Source organism: Jatropha curcas, chromosome 1 (assembly GCF_041381405.1).
Source record: "Jatropha curcas cultivar XTBG-Jc1 chromosome 1, XTBG_Jcur_1.0, whole genome shotgun sequence".
In the NCBI taxonomy this organism is placed as follows: Eukaryota; Viridiplantae; Streptophyta; class Magnoliopsida; order Malpighiales; family Euphorbiaceae; genus Jatropha; species Jatropha curcas.
Window position 1 is genome coordinate 1,240,631 of NC_143151.1, and position 18,597 is coordinate 1,259,227.

The 18,597-nt window shown below is 34.1% G+C and overlaps 3 protein-coding genes and 2 pseudogenes across 9 annotated transcripts; 4 read left to right on the top strand and 1 right to left on the bottom strand.

Annotated features, from left to right (window-relative positions):
* The first annotated feature begins 534 nt into the window (after positions 1–534).
* Positions 535–3,449, top strand: LOC119369331 (putative protein phosphatase 2C 55 pseudogene; annotated as a pseudogene). The gene is made up of 2 exons (XR_016321728.1): positions 535–2,098; positions 3,205–3,449. The product of XR_016321728.1 is annotated as a putative protein phosphatase 2C 55 pseudogene (transcript).
* A 160-nt stretch (positions 3,450–3,609) lies between these two features.
* LOC119369322 (LEAF RUST 10 DISEASE-RESISTANCE LOCUS RECEPTOR-LIKE PROTEIN KINASE-like 2.4) lies at positions 3,610–9,437 on the top strand. 3 transcript variants are annotated; one of them, XM_037635579.2, is made up of 9 exons: positions 3,610–4,266; positions 4,384–4,620; positions 5,036–5,071; positions 5,442–5,495; positions 6,506–6,535; positions 6,817–6,855; positions 7,098–7,133; positions 7,834–7,863; positions 7,953–9,437. In XM_037635579.2, the coding sequence occupies exons 1-9, from the start codon at positions 3,750–3,752 to the stop codon at positions 9,113–9,115; spliced, it is 2,142 nt and encodes a 713-aa protein (XP_037491507.2). In that variant the 5' UTR covers positions 3,610–3,749; the 3' UTR covers positions 9,116–9,437. The 3 variants fall into 3 exon arrangements, with proteins under 3 accessions (XP_037491507.2, XP_089580049.1, XP_089580052.1); XM_089723923.1 differs by lacking the exon at positions 5,036–5,071; XM_089723926.1 differs by lacking the exons at positions 5,036–5,071; positions 5,442–5,495.
* Positions 9,438–10,611: 1,174 nt separating this feature from the next.
* Positions 10,612–18,209, top strand: LOC149498742 (protein EMBRYO DEFECTIVE 1674-like). 4 transcript variants are annotated; one of them, XM_089723946.1, is made up of 5 exons: positions 10,612–10,774; positions 10,935–11,008; positions 11,392–11,582; positions 11,687–11,828; positions 12,140–18,209. In XM_089723946.1, the coding sequence occupies exon 5, from the start codon at positions 14,347–14,349 to the stop codon at positions 16,135–16,137; it is 1,791 nt and encodes a 596-aa protein (XP_089580072.1). In that variant the 5' UTR covers positions 10,612–10,774; positions 10,935–11,008; positions 11,392–11,582; positions 11,687–11,828; positions 12,140–14,346; the 3' UTR covers positions 16,138–18,209. The 4 variants fall into 4 exon arrangements, with proteins under 4 accessions (XP_089580072.1, XP_089580070.1, XP_089580075.1 ...); XM_089723944.1 differs by lacking the exon at positions 11,392–11,582; XM_089723951.1 differs by lacking the exon at positions 11,392–11,582 and having other exon boundaries at positions 10,617–10,774; positions 12,140–12,965.
* On the bottom strand, positions 13,237–13,945 carry LOC149498743 (putative glutathione S-transferase; annotated as a pseudogene).
* Positions 16,138–18,369, top strand: LOC119369320 (uncharacterized). The gene is made up of 3 exons (XM_089717859.1): positions 16,138–16,506; positions 16,773–17,022; positions 17,216–18,369. The coding sequence occupies exons 1-3, from the start codon at positions 16,138–16,140 to the stop codon at positions 18,367–18,369; spliced, it is 1,773 nt and encodes a 590-aa protein (XP_089573985.1).
* Positions 18,370–18,597: the final 228 nt, after the last annotated feature.

The window sequence follows — 18,597 nt, forward strand, 5'->3', positions numbered from 1 at the left end:
AAACAAAATTGTTGACTAATAATCATAAAATATTTAATTAAATTAATGAGAATAACAATTAATATGTAATAACTAATAATCGTAAAATATTTTACTAAATTAATGAGAATAACAATTAACTAACACGGAATTCCTTTCAATCTCAAAATTGTATTAAAAAAAAATCTAAAGAGAAGCATTGAAGGGGGAAAAGAAAGTTATTATCATGAATTAGAGTTTTTTTTTTTCATTGAATAAAATTAATTGAAAGAGAAGAAATTAGAAGAAATAGACTTAATAGGAAATCAAAAAATTAAACCAAAAATCAAAATCCAAATTGTTTTTTTTTTCCTATTTTAATTAGGAATTATTAGAAATGATATTATTGGATAAATTTTTCTTTCATATTTTAATTAAAAATTATAATCCTAATTAGGAATTATGAGGATTATTAATAATATTAATACATACATGTATATGTGGGTGTGGGTGTGGGTGTGGGTGTGGGTGTGTGTGTGTACGGTTCGACACGCCTCAAAAACAATAAGGTTCGAATATATAAATGAAAAACCCTCGATATTTCTCTCTCCCTAAATCTCTAGATCCCAAAAACAATAAGGTTCAGGTGTGCTTAAAGAGGCTGTGGTTTTTGGTTGAAGGGTTTAAGGTGCGCTGAAATTAGGATTTAGGACATCAGTAATTGTTAGAAATTCAGCCTTTTCATTATCTAATCCCACTTAATTCTCAGTGAGGCGTTCTCTTTGGTGGATATTCTATAGCTGCCTAAAGCTGTGTTTGGTGATACTTTTATTGATAGTATGATTACCAGTGCAAAACAATTGTGCTTTATTGATAATATGATTACTACTTGTGCAAAAGGATTGTACTTTTCGGAACCTAGAGGTGTTTTTTTCGCGGATAGAGGTCGGGTCAGTTGCTTTAAGGCAAGAGTGAGAATGATAAATGGGGAGTTGCCAAATAGTCCTTTGGTTGGCAGTTACTCTTGGTTTGGTTCAATTACAAGGAGCAGTAATTTGAATGGTTTTGTTCCAGGGGCATCGTTGAAGAAGTTCCACAACTTGTCTTCTGTTAAATTCTCTGCTGGAGCTGCTCATAATGTGTCGTTTGATGGGAATTCTCGTGAGGAACAGCTGGCAAACTCAACTGTGGAGTCTGGCCAAACCCTGACGTTGCTCTGTACTGATGAGGAAAAAACAGGTGGGGAAGATCCTCACTCTGTTCAATCCTCTTTTGGAGCTGCTTGTGATGTGTTGTTTGATGGGAATTCTCGGGAGGAACAGCTGGCAAACTCCACTTTGGTATCTGGCCAAACCCTGAAGCTGCTCTCAGGATCATGCTGCTTGCCACATCCTGATAAGGAAGAAACAGGTGGGGAAGATGCTCACTTTATATGTGCCAATGAGCAAGTCATTGGTGTAGCAGATGGAGTAGGAGGGTGGGCGGATGTGGGAATTAACGCAGGATTATATGCTCGGGAGCTTATGTTGAATTCTGTAAGTGCAATTCAGGAAGAGCCTGTGGGTTCAATTGATCCTGCTAGGGTGCTAGAGAAGGCACATTCCAATACAAAAGCAAAGGGTTCATCAACGGCCTGCATAGTTGCGCTTATAAATGAGGAAATACGTGCCATTAATCTAGGAGACAGTGGATTCATGGTGGTTAGAGATGGATGCACAGTGTTCCAATCCCCAGCACAGCAGCATTGCTTTAATTTTCCATACCAACTAGAGAGTGGCAATGAGGGTGATCTACCAAGCTCTGGCCAGGTATTCATATTTCCTATTTCTCCGGGTGACGTAATTATTGCCGGAACAGATGGATTATTCGACAACTTGTATAACTAGGTTACCACTGCTGTTGTTGATGCCCTAAGAGCTGGCTTAGGGCCTCAAGTAACAGCTCAGAAAATTGCAGCTATGACAAGTCAACGAGCACTGGATGAGAACCGACAGACACCTTTTTCTACTGCTGCTTAACGTGCTGGGTTCAGCTACTATGGTGGTAAACTTGATGACATCACTGTTGTAGTGTCGTATGTAACAAGCTCTAACAATTTGTGATCTTGTCTTCTCCAATGTGGCTGAACCACCAATTGTTGGTATGTTGATGCACTTCTTTGTAGTGGGTGTTGAGGTATTAATTTTAACTTTTGTTAATTTTAATTCGTATCAGTGTTAGTTGAGGTATTGTTGTTTTTATCAACAGTTTTGTAATAATATTGGTACGTTAACTTTAGTGTTCTAATTCCTTGTGTTAATTATTTTGGCTACTCTGTTGGTGAGTATTAACTTTTGAGGATTCCTTGATACACTTGCATTTCGGAACTTGATGAGTTTAGTATGGTGACTGTGTTATTTTTGAGTGAACAAAATATTTTTCTACCATCAGAATGCTCATGGGAGGTCTTAGAGTTAATAAATTTATTGTGAATTTAACATTCCTTTAGAGTTTAGAACTGCAAGAATTAAATAGCTCTAACCAACATGGTTCTTCAATTGATGATGGTAACATAAATATGAAATGTAATTGTATATTTTTGCTTCAGAGTTTGTAAGTATGCAATGTGTCTTTCAACAAATGATGATGTCTTAAGCCATTTCCTGGTAGAAAAATTGGATCTTTCTTGCTAAAATGAATTGTGTTGATCTAGCTAATGAAACAGTAAAAGTCTTATGTCATACAATTTCCTTGCTGAACCTAAAGTTAAGAATTTCTTTGCATCTGATAGGGACCCTGAAACACTTGTTTACAGGGTTATTCCTCTGTCCATCTTTCTGAACATCTTTCCTTGGGGAAAAAAAAAATCTTTCTCAACTTCCAGTTTGAGAATTTTGCCAATTAATGCTCTTAAGATTCACTAAAAATCTTTCTCAATCTGCATTTTGCTTTTGTGAATTTAAAATCTTGTATTGGTTTGTTAGTTTAATTGATTGCATGATCAGAAAAATAAAAGTTGGGTTTTGTGAAGTAGTAATTGAAATCCATCTTAAAATTTTAAGTTGTGAATTAACCTCTACAGTTTACATAGGATTGCCAAAATTAAAGAAATATAGTGAAACTTTTTTGAAGTGTTAAGATGTTTCCAAGAGTTTTAGTGTCTGGAATGTGTCCAACATGGTAAAAAAGTCTTCATGATTCATATGTTAGAAGAGTGTTCCTCTGTGATCTAGTCTCAAGATGTTTCCTTATACATTTGATTATCAGGTTCTTATGGCTGATTGCAGTGGTCCAGACTCCAGAGATGTTATTTGTTTATTGTTGCCACAGTTGTTGATGGAGCCAAAAAAGGGCGAATTCAATATCTCATGATGTGGTTTGCTTTGTAGCGCACAGTTGAGTTCTAAGTAGTTGTATCCTATCATTTTTGTTTTTGGCTTCTATTTCCTATACTCAAAGGCTTGTATCTTGGAAATAAGAAAAATAAATGGAGAATGGACTAGTCGTCCAATAAGAAGTATGACAATGGGCCAATATGTTTCCCTTGATGAACCTTTTCCTTTAGCTTCGTCGCAGCTTCCTTGAAGGAGACTTCCCAATAGACTTGCTTTTTTTGTGTTACCCCACATAATTCTTAGACTTTAGCTATGGGGGACTGACTTAAAAGGAAGACTTATGGTGCATTGACTTAAAAGGAAGACTTGTGGTGTGCAATGTTTATTGGAAGTCGCTGTGAAGTTTCCAGTGACGACCAAAGTAATCCTGCATTACAAATTTAATGATCAATTCTCTCTGTCTCATCAGTTCACAGAATGATCAGCAGATACTCAAACCATCTTTTTCTAGTTATAATTTTAATAATACTCCATCTCCATGGTTGCTGTGCTAGAAAAAGCAAGAGCAATAACGATCAGTGCACCAGTTCTTGCGGCGATATCCATAACATAAGCTACCCTTTTCGCCTTAACACTGATCCGACAACCTGCGGCAACCAAAACCTTCAACTTGTTTGTGAAAACAACCTTACAGTTGTATACTTGGATTCAGCTAAATATTACGTTCTATCTATTAATTACAATAACTTCACAATTCGAATAGTAGATGCCCTTATCCAAAAGGATAACTGCTCCTCCTTTCCTCGCCATTCTTTGAACCGTTTCCGTGATCGGTATTGGACTACTCCATATAACTGGTATTATTGGCCAAGAGGAGCTAAGTATTATGATGAATACAATAAGAGCATAGTTTTGGTAAACTGTGAACATCGAATACTGGATTCTCGGCTTTATGTGGATACTCATCCTTGCATCAATAGCACGTATTATTCAGGTGAGGTTATTATTATTAATTTTAGCAGTCTAGTCCATTAACATTTAACAAAAGAGCAAGGCCCTAATAAGTTAATTATAACTGCAATATTATATTAATTCAATTATTATAATTCAGGTTATTGGTATATAATGCTTGGCTCTCGCTCTACTTATGTGAGGGATTTGGTGGATTCTTGCCGTGTTGAGCAGATAGTTATGGCATCTTTTCGGCCACAAGAAGCGATGGACATTTCATATCTGGATGTTCACCGCATTATGTCATATGGGTTTGAGATGTCATGGTTTTGGGCTTGCTGTGACAACTATCAGGAAAACCGCTGCAACATTGCCAACATTACGAAATACTGTTACAGTACGTTTCATTTCCATGGACTCCATTTCAAGTTGGGTTTGAATGGTTATTATGATTGTAAATCAGTTCTGGTTCAAAACTGAATTGTGACCAAGACTAATTAGGACTCATTCAACCAATAAAAATTGCGTTTTGGGTGATCTTTTTTATCCCCTATAGTCATTATATGTCTTTCTTAGTTTTATATTTACTTGCAAAGAGAAAAAATAGTAATGAAAAGTATTTTTGACATGACATTTTAGTTGGATTCAAAGCCAGTCTTGCCTAGTGCATGAGTAACATTTCAATTTTTATTTTGTGTTTCAAAGAGAAAAAGGGGGAAAAAAAATCATTTGATATTTGTCTTTTTCATTTTTATTTTGTGTTTTCATTTTGTATATAAAACTAATATTTCTCTTTGTCTATATTGGAATAGGAACAAGAACGAACTGGCTCCGTGTAGATGTCGGCTGTAAGGAGCTGTTTTGGGTTATTATCCTTTCTATATAGAAAATGTTTTCAATGACTAATTTAAAAAAGAAAAAAAAAACTATATATCAATCGAAATTTACTAACTTTTTTTTTCCATTAAATGATTAAAATATTCTTGTTTTTCGAAAAATATATATATTTTTTTATTTGGATCCGCAAACCAAATCTAGATAAGTCATTCTTTCCTCTCTATACCAATATAAATTTATAATCTGCAGAGTTCCCATCATTTACTTTCCATTTATCATATCGTCGTCTTAATTTCGTCGTGACAACTTCCTCCTCCTTTTCTTTTCTTTTCTTTTCTTTCCTTTTCTTTTTTTTTTTATTTTTTATTTTTATTTGCGCAGCGCTGCTTCATAGCGTTCGCCACCTGGGTAGGAAAGATACTTATGGTTTTCTTGGTAAGAAGCATTTTACATGTGTTTTTACATTTAAAGGTTTCTCATAGCAAGAATAGTGAGAAAGAAAGATAATATTGACAGAATTTTATATGAATCTCTCTCCAAAACATGTATTTTTGTTGGACCTATGGTCATGTTAATAAAAAAATTTACGACACCGTAGCTAATATTGCTATGAATTTTTTTTCTAAATTTATAAAAAGTTAAGTAAAATAATAAATGTTAGTTATAAGTATAGAGTATTAGTTTTGGTTTTTGTTTTGCCATTTTTTAAGCATATAATTTTAGTTAGGATTTATTGAAATTATACTCAAGTTAGAACCCTTATAAAAATAGGTTTTATTCATTATGACATAATTTTATTTTTAGAGAGTCATTACTTGTTGTTAATATTATATGAATAAATAAAAAGTATTTTATTTTTTTATTTTAATATTCACTATAATTTGAAAGTAATATTTTTTTTTTCATTAAATTATATCCAATCTAATGGATAAAATATTATTTTTTATTTTAATATTGGGTACAATTTGAAACTAGGGTGATATTGTAATTAAAGTAAAGTTCAAAGTACTAGGAAAATAAAGTTAAATTTAGGGTACAATTAAAACTATCCACATAATTTGTCGTTTTTTTTAATGATTTAGCTTATTAATATTATTATGGAAATTAAAACTAAATTTAAAAGGGAAATTGAACCTTATTAATATTATTATGGAAATTATAGTACAGTAGTTTACAAAAATGAAATAATCAAAAATAAAATAAAATCACACCCTATAAGAATATTTATAGTTAAAATAAGCTAAATTGAGACAAACTAATTCAAATATACACATTTGAATTATATCCATAGCACCTCCGTGAAGCTGGTGGCCTTTGTAATAATTATAACTTGTTTTGAATATATCCATGTCATCAAATTCATTTTTATTATAATCATATTTGCATTAATTGACATGTACAATCAAAAAATTAAATCTTTTTGTACTCTTTTTGTGTTTATGCAGGATTAGGAGAGATATTTAATGATGCGCATTGTAAGTTCCATTTCTGAAAGAGCTTTCATTAATAAGCAGTGTTGATTGGTCATCAATGATGGAACTAGGGGTGGCCAACTGTGGCGGCGACCTCCCTAATTTTATTTATTTTTTTTTAAGTTTACCTTATAAAATATGGAATATTATCTTTTACCTGTAAAACAATAATGTTTTTCGATGTTGTCCCCTCTAAATGTTGGAAAATTTTTTTTGCCTCTTCTAATTATTTTTTCTTGGTCACCTGTTAGTTGTTTAACTTGGGCTTTCTTTTATTTTGGCAGACTTGATTTTGGACCTGTATGCTAACCGCATTCCCAATGGTAAGGATGCTTACACTTTATTGCAAGTTTAATTGTGCTATATTTGGATAGAAAACAAGAATAATCAAACTTTGAGATTATTTCTAATTTAATTTTATTAATTTATTTATTTTGTTTCAAAAAATAATTTAGAATAATATAATAATGCTTGTTAATCCTTAATTCAAAAGAACAAAAAGAAAAAGATATATTATTACATTTTCTTTTGCTAATTGTTTTTCATTTTTGTTTTGTCAATGCAGGCAGGTCAATAAGATATGCCCGATATTATGTCTTGGGTGAGAATATTCATATCACACTTTTTTTTTTTTTTTTTTTTTTGGAGGGGTTGGCTATAATGATAATCTAGGGCATCATGTCAAGCTTCTCATTATTCAAATTCAAGGTTTCCAACACATAAAAATCCTTAAAGAAAGAAAGAAAAAAAATCCTTAAAAAAATGTAATCTAATCTAATGGCTCAAAGTAATCTCATAATCCTCAGTTTTCTAACAAATAGCTCAATGTAGCTCATAAACGCAAGAACATCTAATCTAAGCATAGATATGAAGATAAATGGATTAAACTTACTTGTTGAGTGAGAGACTCAAATGCGAGAGAAGCTTATGAACAAGCTTGGAAGACTGAGAAAAGTATTCAAAGGTTTGCCAAAATCCATTATCTAATTCTTTTTCATGCATTCCCATGAAATCAAAAGCTAAATAATAAAGAAAATAAGTTCATATGATTAAGAAGACTTGAATTCAAGATATTTCACTGTTCATATTAGTAAGAAGATTAACTAAACCACTCCTGATTAGCTAGCCCTAAATATATTGAAATTGGAAAGTTTAAGAAGTGAAATGCGAATAGTTCCATGTTCAACGGATTAAATAATGACAAGAATAAAGCACAAACATTTTTAAGCCAATGTGTCAAGTTTTATATCGCTACATATTTTACATCTTTTAACTTTTTTTTGTTCTTTTCCTTCTTTCAGGTTTGCTTCCTTATTTAATTTCTATCTTTGGTAAGGGAATTCCTTTCCTTATTTATGCCAAGCTTCACTGTTTTTAACTGTCAAATAGTTGCTAATAATTGTTCTATCAATTTTTCCAGTGTTATATCGTGCAACATTAACCTTATGTGGGATAATAGGTCTTCTCTCCTTTTGGATTTATAAATGGCAAAGGAGACATTTATCAAAATATGATAATATTGAAGAGTTTCTTCAAAGTTATGATAATCTCTTCCCAATTAGATACTCTTACTCAGAAATTAAAAAGATAACAAACGGTTTCAAAGAAAAGCTGGGAGAAGGAGGTTTTGGCTCTGTATACAAAGGAAAACTCCGGAGTGGTAATTTTGCTGCAGTAAAAATGTTGAACATGTCCAAAGGTAACGGTCGAGACTTCATCAATGAAGTTGCTACAATTGGGAGCATTCGTCACATTAATGTGGTTCGTCTTGTTGGTTTTTATGCTGCGAAATCTAAACGTGCTCTCGTATATGATTTCATGTCTAATGGATCTCTCGAGAAGTATATATTTTCAGAAGAACGTAGCAATTTGATAACCATTGAGAAAATGTATGAGATTTCTCTAGGAGTGGCTCGCGGGATTGACTACCTTCACCGAGGCTGTCATATGAAAATATTACATTTTGATATCAAGCCACATAACATTCTTCTTGATGAAAATTTCTTGCCAAAAATCTCAGATTTCGGACTTGCAAAATTATATTCGACCGATGAGAGTATTGTGTGTCTCACAGCAGCGAGGGGAACAATGGGTTACATGGCTCCAGAACTAATCTACAAGAACATTGGAGGTATATCTCATAAAGCTGATGTGTATAGTTTTGGGATTTTGTTAATGGAAATGGTGGGAAGAAGAAAGCACTTGAATGCATTTGCTGCGCATGTCAGCCAAGTCTATTTTCCGACATGGGTTTATGAACAATTTAGTAAAGGAAAAGACATGGAATTGGGAGATAATGTTTCAGAGGAGGAAAGTACAATGACAAAGAAGATGGCTTTAGTAGCTCTTTGGTGTATACAATTAGAACCCATTTATCGTCCATCCATGCATGAAGTTATAGACATGCTGGAAGGAGAATTTGAAAACCTAAAATTGCCTCCAAAACCTTCTTTGGTGCCACAAGACAAGGAAAAAGAGGATGTTGGTATCAACAATGGTTCTTCAGAGCTGATAACTATACCAGGTGATTGCATAGAGTCAGAGTCCGAGTCTATTAGTTTGCTTATGAATAATGCAAATTAAATTATTAGGGTTTGGTTGTTGGAATTCAACATGTCTATAATAATTCCTTTTGGTGCCACAAGACAAGAAAAAAGAGGATGTTGGTGTCAACAATGGTTCTTCAGGGCCAATAACTATACCAGGTGATTGCATAGAGTCAAGAGTCCGAGTCTATTAGTTTGCTTATGAATAATGCAAATTAGATTATTAGTTTGCTTATGATAACAGTTTTTGTGCCAAATTCCTGAATAAAATGTAATATATGAATGTAAAATAAAATTGTAGCAGCTTGATTGTATGAAAATTATAATGCCATCAGGCAAGTGTTCTTTTTTCTTAACAATTTTGTCGAATTTCAATATCATTAGATTCAGTGAATCATTTGAGCCAAAATTCGCTGACCATATCCGCAAGTTCCATTATTGTGAAAACTAGTTTAAATACGATACTAAATTATTGCAATACCAAAAATTATAGAAAAAAAAAAATCTTTTGGGTCCCTAATTTATAACCTAATTAACACTTCCATCTCCATATTTTTGAGAGATTATTATGCCATCTGTTTAAAAAGTGTATTTAACTAATAATAAAGTGCTGAACTTTTGGGATGAAAAGACCACCGGTGACTTGCTAAGGATGTAATAGTAATTTCTTAGAAACAAAAAGGAAAAGAAAAACAAAAAGGAAAAGGTGCAAATTAGGATATAAGTTAGATACTCAAAGCGTATTTTTTTTCAGAAATATATTATGAGCCTTATAAAAGTTAACATTTTTTGTTTTGAAAAAAAAATGAAAGTTAATCCAAAATATCATTTCCGTACAACTTTTAAACCATTGTAACAATCTTAATTGGTGTTAAAAATTTTGGACATCAAATTTTATTTTAGTTTGAGTTTCGTATATATTAAGAAAATATAGTTATTATGATTAATTATAATTTTTTTTATTTTATAAAAATCCATATTATTAAAATTAAATTTAACATTAACAATATAACTAAATTTTAATCAATAAGTCTACGCATTAATCTAATGTAGAATCAACAATGTTAAGTGAAAAAAATCTTTTAATTAATTGATTCATACAATATCATCGTTGAAACCAATTAAAATTTAAATTTTAATGCAAGAAATCAAAAAATTAAGGTATGAAATTGGTTAATATTAATATCAAACGCAACAGTTTTATTCATAAAAATGCACATTAAATAAAAATAAAATAAAAAATTATTTTATTCTAAAAATAATAGAAAATAGTACTATAATTTAACCAAATGAAAAGAAGTAAGGCAAGAATTTTAGAATGGAGAAAACATTATTTATTATATTATAAAATTTGTTTGATCTCTCAAAATTTGGTATTTTTAAAGTTCATTTAGAAATAAAAAATAAGACAAAATTTTAAATTAAAATAAAAAATGACCCGAGACAGAAGAAAGTATAAATGGTGTGGCCTGGTACGATAAAAAAATTTGGTTAAAGGCGGGATTGGCTTTTTTTTTTATATATATATATATATTTTTTAAGAGCGAAAACGGCCTTTCCCTCCTCTTTCTCTGTAAAGATAATGAAAATGGAGAAGATAGCTAGCATATGTAGAAACCCAAAAGCCTCGTCGTTTCGCGGATCTCATTCTGATCAGAATCCCGTCATTCCTGCCTCTTCTTTCTCCCTCAAATCTGTAAAAATCTGAACTTTCTCTTTTCGTTTCCCTTTTTTTTTTTTTTTTTTTTTTTTTTTTTTTTTTTTTTGTACTTCACTTATTTTTATCTGTTATGCTGTTATTGAAGTAGTAGCCGATGTTAATTGTTCGTGATGGTTGTTGATTTTGTTTTATCCAGGTGTTACTGGACGATTGGTGGCTGGTTAAGTCCGAGAATAAAGGGATTGCTGTTGCTGGGTTTGCTTTAAGCGAGTATGATTTATTTATTTATTTATTTATTGCTTGATTGTTTTACTTAAGTTGTTCTCTGGTCGAGAATTGATGGGCAAAAATTTCTGATCTAATCTAGAAAGTTTCCAAAGCGAAAATGAAGAATTGGGTTTAATTTGAAGTAAGATTTGTGGAAGTTGGCCAGAAGTGTCTTCCTTTCTTGTTTCTTAAGTAAAATTTAATTGAAACTTTTAACATTCTTGCCATTTAATACTGTAAGCTATAACCCAATAAGGATTTTAAGCAAGCTGAGGCCTTCTGCTACAATTTCAAGTTTTCCCCCTCAATCTGTGATGAATTTGCATTTCCAATAGTCTTTTTTTTTTTTTCATGATTTCTTTTTATGATGGTTTTACTAATTACAGAGAGTATATGCAAAAAGGGAAAAAGAAAAGAAAGAAAGAAACGGAAACATCCATTTTAGACTACTTAGAAGATATAGAAATAATGGTTTGTCACTTTCTCGGTGCCTAAATGTTTGTATTCTAGTTTTTGCAACCTACCTTGGACCTTTTGATCCTTGTGAACGTTATCTGAACCTTGGGTTCTTATTTTGGTATGGGCTCTCTTAATTTTAGCTTCTTTAATCTGATTGCAAATAATTCTTCAGGATTGTAAAGAATTTTAGGGTTTGTTCTTTTACTTGTATTTGTATCAAAGCTTAGGAGCAAGACTCTTTTACTCTGCACCAATACCCAGGAGAATCAATGCCACCACTCTTGAAACCAGGGATGGAATCACAATTGCAATAAATGGCTTCATAAATAGGTCCCGAACACTTCAAAGTGGCTTTCCAGTTCTGGTATTGTGCCTTTTTTTTTTCTGGGAAAATATATTTTCCCTCTTCACCTTGTTCGCTGTGGTCTTATGTGTAATGTATAAAAATATTTAATTCAAATAATGATTCTAGTAAAATTTCACCCTTTTTCATCGAGTATAAATCTATTGCTTCAGAAAGTTCTTCTAGTATTTGTTTAAGAAACAAAATCAGATTAGAACCAAATCAATGCCTAATAAGGTTGTCCTGAACTTACAGGTGCAAAATTAGATATGCTATTTATGCCTATTTAACCTTTTTAGATCAAGCCCCAATTGAATTGTTGATCTCTACAGGTTTGCAATCATTTCCAGATTGGGTTTCCATTTGACTGGGAAGGGTGCCTTGCTCAATTTTATGTGGAAGAATCTGCTAAAAGAGATTCTACAAGTAGAAAAAATGTGCCTAGATTAAATCCAAATACTTACCTGTCATCCATGGATGAGCTCCCAGCAACAAGCATACGTGATCTTGCTATGCGCCTTGCTGAGGATTCTGAAAATCTTAGTTGTGATGATATACTGGGAAAGTTGTCAGACACATTCCAACATACTCCAATGTACCATTCAAACTTGGAAAGTGAAGGTCCACAAGTGACTGCAAATTCTGAAGTGGATCAAACTGTGAAAAATCATAAGAAGGCAAAGACTTATCAGATGCACAAAGATGTTGGTGGAAATTTGAATGAAAAAGATATAGAAACAGAAGAACTTACCCAAAGTACAGGTGTTGTAACAAGAAGTAGGTAGAGATCAAAGAATATGAGTAGCAAGCAGGAAGAGAATCTCCAATCCAAATCTCCAGTCCAGTGCAGAAATTTCAGAAACAAGCCCAAAAAATGTCTTTCATCGAACTTTTCCCTTGAAGGTGAAGTTACTGATCAGATTTTAACCCCAGCAGCTAATAAAAAGTTGTCTGAAGGAGCTTCAATCAACTTGAAAGCAAGTTCTGGCACAGTCAGAAGGTCTGGTAGGCCAAATATCCGTAAGAACTATACTGGTATGAATTAATTTTCAGGTAAAAACTTAATGTGAGTTTCAAAATTAAGAATGGTAACCAAAATCCTTCACTTCTATTACATTGAGTTTACAATGAAAAAAAAACTTTCCTTTTTCCCCTTTATCTCCTAGTTCTTAGTTTTTTCATTTGTGCGTTTTACAGACTTATATGCCTACTTGGCCATGGATTACTGTGCATTTGGTTATGTTGCTTTTGCTTTTACAATTAGTTTTTGACCAGAAACAACAAGAGAAGATACATAGGAGAGGATTTGCAAGATCACCCACAAGTTACATCATAATTTGGTATGGTTATTATATATAAAACATCAACTAAAATCCAAAAACAGAAGTAATAGGAGTAGCAATCTCTTATTCTACCTAAGCCATTTTCCTTAGGTGCAAGACATATTCATAAGCTTTGGGACTTGAACTTCTATGTTGAATTCTCCACAGGTTGCATAGGAAAAAAACCAGGAGGAATAGGAAATTAGTGCTATATCCATAAATCCAAAGGTTTCACCTCCAAATTAAAGGCTTTCCCCCGAGCTCTCCTTCCAAAATTTTCAAGCAGTCTATCATCTCCTTAGCTGCCTCTTTGACTTCTCCTTTGGTCATTAGTATCCTCTTGCCACTATCATATATATACCTGCATCATATTTTCACATGCATAACTTTGAGAACTTTTATTATCATACTACTGTGATTTTTTTTTTTTAAAAGTGAATACATACGAGACACTGATATGATACACTCTTTATTAATAAATTTAAGCTCTTAATATACCTTTTTGTCTAGAAAATCAGCCCAAACCCTTTATTGCGATCAAAGGTAAGGATCGGATGGCAACAAAGGAGGGTTGTGTTGATTCCATGTGTCATCAATGTATTGGAGGATGATGAGAGATTCACAAATAGGTTTTCCATTGTGAATAAGGACAGGGACCATTTTATGAATAGGGTTCATTTGGAGAATCAAAGGGCTCCTATTCAACATGTTTTCTTGCTTGTATTCATATTTGATCCCTTTCTCAGCCAAAGCTATTCTCACTCTCATTCCAAAAGAACTATCAAATAAGTCCAAAAGGATTACTTCTTCATCCATTTATTATTACTATTTCAAGAATGCCCATTAACAAGCTCGAAGGTCTCTTTTTATAGCTGAGTATGGTCAATCGGTCACTCCTTTTATTCATTTATAATTGTACACTCATATATTAAAAAACTAACCTAAAGCCGTTAGTCTTTTTCTTCATCTCCAAGTTCTTCTTTTTTAAAATTATTTTTCTCATACATCAAATGTCGTATTTTCAATTCTAGGCAGAATGTTCATTGTTAAAGAATGATGTATTGTAATGAAAATATTTTTATTGTCTTTATTTAATAGGTTAAATAGAAAAATCAGTTATTCTACTTGAAAATAATAAAAAGCGATTTTTACTTAATATTTAATCAATTTTATTTTTTAATTTTAAGTTTTAAATAAACACGAAAAAGCGATTTCGAATGGATGGTGTACGCTCTTTTTTACGGTTTGATTTCTGTTTTTCAGTCGATAGTATTGGAATTGGGGGTGGACTTTCTATTTTATGGCATAAATCTGTCCAGTTATCAATTAAGCACTATTCTAGTAATTTCATTGACTGCGAAATCCAGGGTTCGAATGGTATGTGGAGATTCATAGGATTTTATGGGTACCCTGAAAGTACAAGACGATGGGACTCGTGGAATTTATTACGTTCTCTTGCAGTTCGTAGTAGTTTACCTTGGCTATGTGCAGGAGACTATAATGATGTTGCAGCAGATTATGAGAAAGATGGGGGACCACCACGTGACTCATGGAATTTATTACGTTCTCTTGCAGTTCGTAGTAGTTTACCCTGGCTATGTGCAGGAGACTATAATGATGTTGCAGCAGATTATGAGAAAGATGGGGGACCACCACGTGCATCTGGTTTGATCAATGGGTTTCGGGAGGCTTTGATGGATGCTAACTTGTCTGATATCCTTACAATTGGATCTTTGTTTACTTATGTGTACAGGGAAAACATTCCGAATCGTGTGAGAGAGAAGTTAGATAGAGCTTTTGCTACACCATCATGGGTGGATATGATCTCGAATGCAATTTATACTACTTTGGTGGCTCCGGTCTCTGATCATTCTCCACTTTTGGTTGATACGATTAGCTCGTTGGGCTACACAAATCGTAATTTTAGATTTGATAATGCTTGGTTGTTAGATGATGGTCTTTATGGTGTGGTCTCATACTCTTGGCGAAGCTCGACTGGAGAGGATTTTGTGTTGCGGAGGGATAGATTAATTGCAGACATTTGGCTATGGGGAAAAGAGAGAAACCGAACCAGGTGGGGGCAGAAGCGTTTTGTGCAACAGAAACTTGAACGTGAAATTGACACACTGGACACGCTAACTATTAAACAACTAAAGGAAGAGTGGAATAGATTATTGGCAGAAGATGAAGTTCGTTTGAGGCAGCAGGCTAAAGTGTTTTGGTTGAGAAATGGGGACAAGAATTCAAAATATTTTCACAACAGTATCAAGGCTAGACGGTGCTGTAATCGTATTGAACGGCTACAGGATGTTTCGGGTGCATGGGTGTACAATGAAGATGGTATTCAAGCTCAGGTGAAGGATTACTTTACTGCTCTTTTCCGCAAAGCAGCCGCTCCAAATCGAAGCCAAATTATTAGATTGGTTCAGCCTTTGGTCGACCATAATGATAATGCAGAGCTTACCAAACCTTTTTTGGATGAGGAGTTTCGAACTGCTCTTTTTCAAATGAACCCAGATAAAGCGCCTGGACCAGATGGACTGAACCCGGCTTTCTTTCAAAAGAATTGGAGTTTATTGGGCGTGGATATCTCGAATAGCTGTCGATTATGGTTAGCCCAAGGTCCTTTTCCTAGATCTTTAACTGATACTTTAATTGTTTTAATTCCAAAGTGTGAAAATCCAGTGTCAGTTAAAGATTTTCGGCCCATAGCTCTTTGCAATGTTTTATATAAAATTTTGTCGAAAGCATTAGCTAACAGATTGAAAAATATACTACATAAATTGATTTCTAAAAATCAGTCTGCTTATTCGGGTCGTTTGATAACTGATAACTTTATGGTGGCTTATGAGCTTATCCACAATTTACGGAGTAGAGCTAGGGGTCAGAATGGTGCTTGTGCCCTTAAAATTGATATTGCCAAAGTTTATGACCTAGTTAATTGGGACTATTTGTCTGATATGATCACTGCTTTGGGGTTTGATGCTATATGGTTGAAATGGATGTAAATGTGTTTCATGGATATTGAGTACAAAGTGTGTGTGAATGATAAGCAAGTGGGCCCCATCATTCCTTCTGGGGGGCTGCGGCAAGGGGATCCAATCTCTCCATGTCTATTTTTGTTTGTAGCCGAGGGCTTATCATTGTTGCTTAAAGATGCGGAACGTCGTGGTTTAATTCATGGAGTTCGGGCAAGACATAGGTGTCCTAGGATATCACATTTATTCTTTGCCGACGACTCTTTGCTCTTTTTTGGGGGTACTGTCCAGGAGGCTATGGAAATTAAGGCTATTCTGGGTACTTATGAAGCTGCTTCAGGTCAATCTGTTAATCTTAATAAGTCTGGCATTCTCTTTAGTCCTGTTATTTCTGGACATGTTAGTCGGGCTATTCTGGGCATTTAAATGTTTCTTTACCTCTTGGGAATAGTAATTATTTGGGGTTGCCATCGTTGATCGGGAGGAATAAAAAATAGATTTTTTCTTTTCTCAAGGATAGGGTGTGGAAGAAAATGAATAATTGGAATAGCCGCTGTCTTTCTAGAGCTGGACGCAAAGTTCTAATCAAATCTGTAGCGCAAGCAATACCAGCTTATTGCATGAATGTATTTTTGCTTCCAGTATCTGTAACAAATGCGATGCAGGTGATGTTTAATAAATATTGGTGGAATGGTAAGGGGGACCATAGGGGTATTAATTGGATTGCTTGGGATCGCATGTGTAGTAAGAAGTCTATCGATGGGATGGGGTTTAGGGACTTACGATGTTTCAACACTGCTTTGGTAGGGAAACAGGGGTGGAGGTTATTAACTGACACCAACACTCTTGCGTATAGTGTTTTCAAAGCTAAATATTTCCCTAGGGGGGATTTTCTATCTGCTACTCCTAGATCGGGTTGTAGCTATGTCTGGAAGAGTTTTGTTCTCTAAACAGGTGTTGCAACAGGGCATGAGATAGAGGGTAGGAGATGGGAGGAGTATATATGTGAATAGAGATCCATGGATTCCTCGTGAGACCAACGCCTATGTGGAGGATGGTGCTCCTTTTATTCCTGATGCTTTACGGGTGTGTGATCTTTTTGTTGCAGGTGCGAGGAAATGGGATATCTCGAAGATCATTCATCTTTTTACTGTAAATGATATGAGGAAAATTTTGAGTATCCCATTAAGCTTTTATACCCATCATGATAAATTAATATGGCATTTTGACCGGAAAGGCCTTTACACTGTCAAAACTGCTTATCATGTAGCTTACCGTTTGCTTCGATATGGTGGTGGCGGTGCCGATGTGCTATGGAAGCAGATATGGAAGCTTAATGTTTCCCCCAAAGTCCGCGATTTTATGTGGCATATGGGTCGTAATGTGCTCCCCACTCGAGACAATTTATCGAAGAGGGGTGTTACTACTTCACTTCACTGTTTGTTTTGCCAGGAATCTGAGAATGGGGATCATGTACTGGTCAAGTGCTCCATTGCGCAAGAGGTGTGGAGGCAGGCTGGTTTTCTTTTTGCTAATATAAATTTGTCTTTTCAGGAACTGTTCATTCATATAATCTCTTCAAAGGGACAGCAACATGCCGAGCTGATGGCTACCGTTGCATGGAGTTTATGGGCTGCTAGGAATGCTATGTTGTGGTCCAATGTCTGGTCGAACCCTTGGCAAATTTCTCATACTGCTCGCCTGCTTCTAGATGATTATTGGGCTGCATCAGCTTCATCACAAGCAGCAACGGCAATAACACACGCTGCATATGCTCCTGCCCAACCAGCCCATATTGAACATCCAGCTAATTGGCTTGCTTATGTTGATGGTACAGTTTTTCGGGCAACGGATTTTGTGGGTTTTGGCTTGGCTATTGAGGACGCTGAAGGTCATTTTTCGTTAGCTATTTCGGGCTTTCAGGAAGGTGGTGATGATCCGTTGATTGTGGAAGCTCTTGCATTGAGGCAATGTTTGCTTTACGTCTCTGTTTCTTTACTTGATCCTGGTTGCATTTTTACTGATTGTCAATCTTTATATTTGTCTTTGAACTCAATGAGTGAGGATAGTTTTAATTTTGGGTTGATTGTATCGGATTATAAGACCTTGCTTCTTACTAGGCCAGATATTACAGTTTTTTGGATTAGACGCACAGAGAATGAGTGTACCCATCTGTTAGCGCGTAACTCTATTCGCCATAGTAGGTTTCAACTATGGGTTAATATCCCGGATGTATTGATTGAGTTCTATTCTCAACTATAATATATGAGTTCTCTTCTTTTCAAAAAAATAAATAAATAAATAAATAAACACGAAAAAAAAAAAAAAAATTGGCCAACAATTTCCGATCAAAAAGACTTGCTGGGTTAGTCCTCGTATCATTACTCATAAGAAATACTCTTAAGAGTAGAATGCATAACTTACCAACAGTCCATTTATTATTATTATTATTATTATTTGGTTTATGTTCCATTTGGGAAATCTAATTAT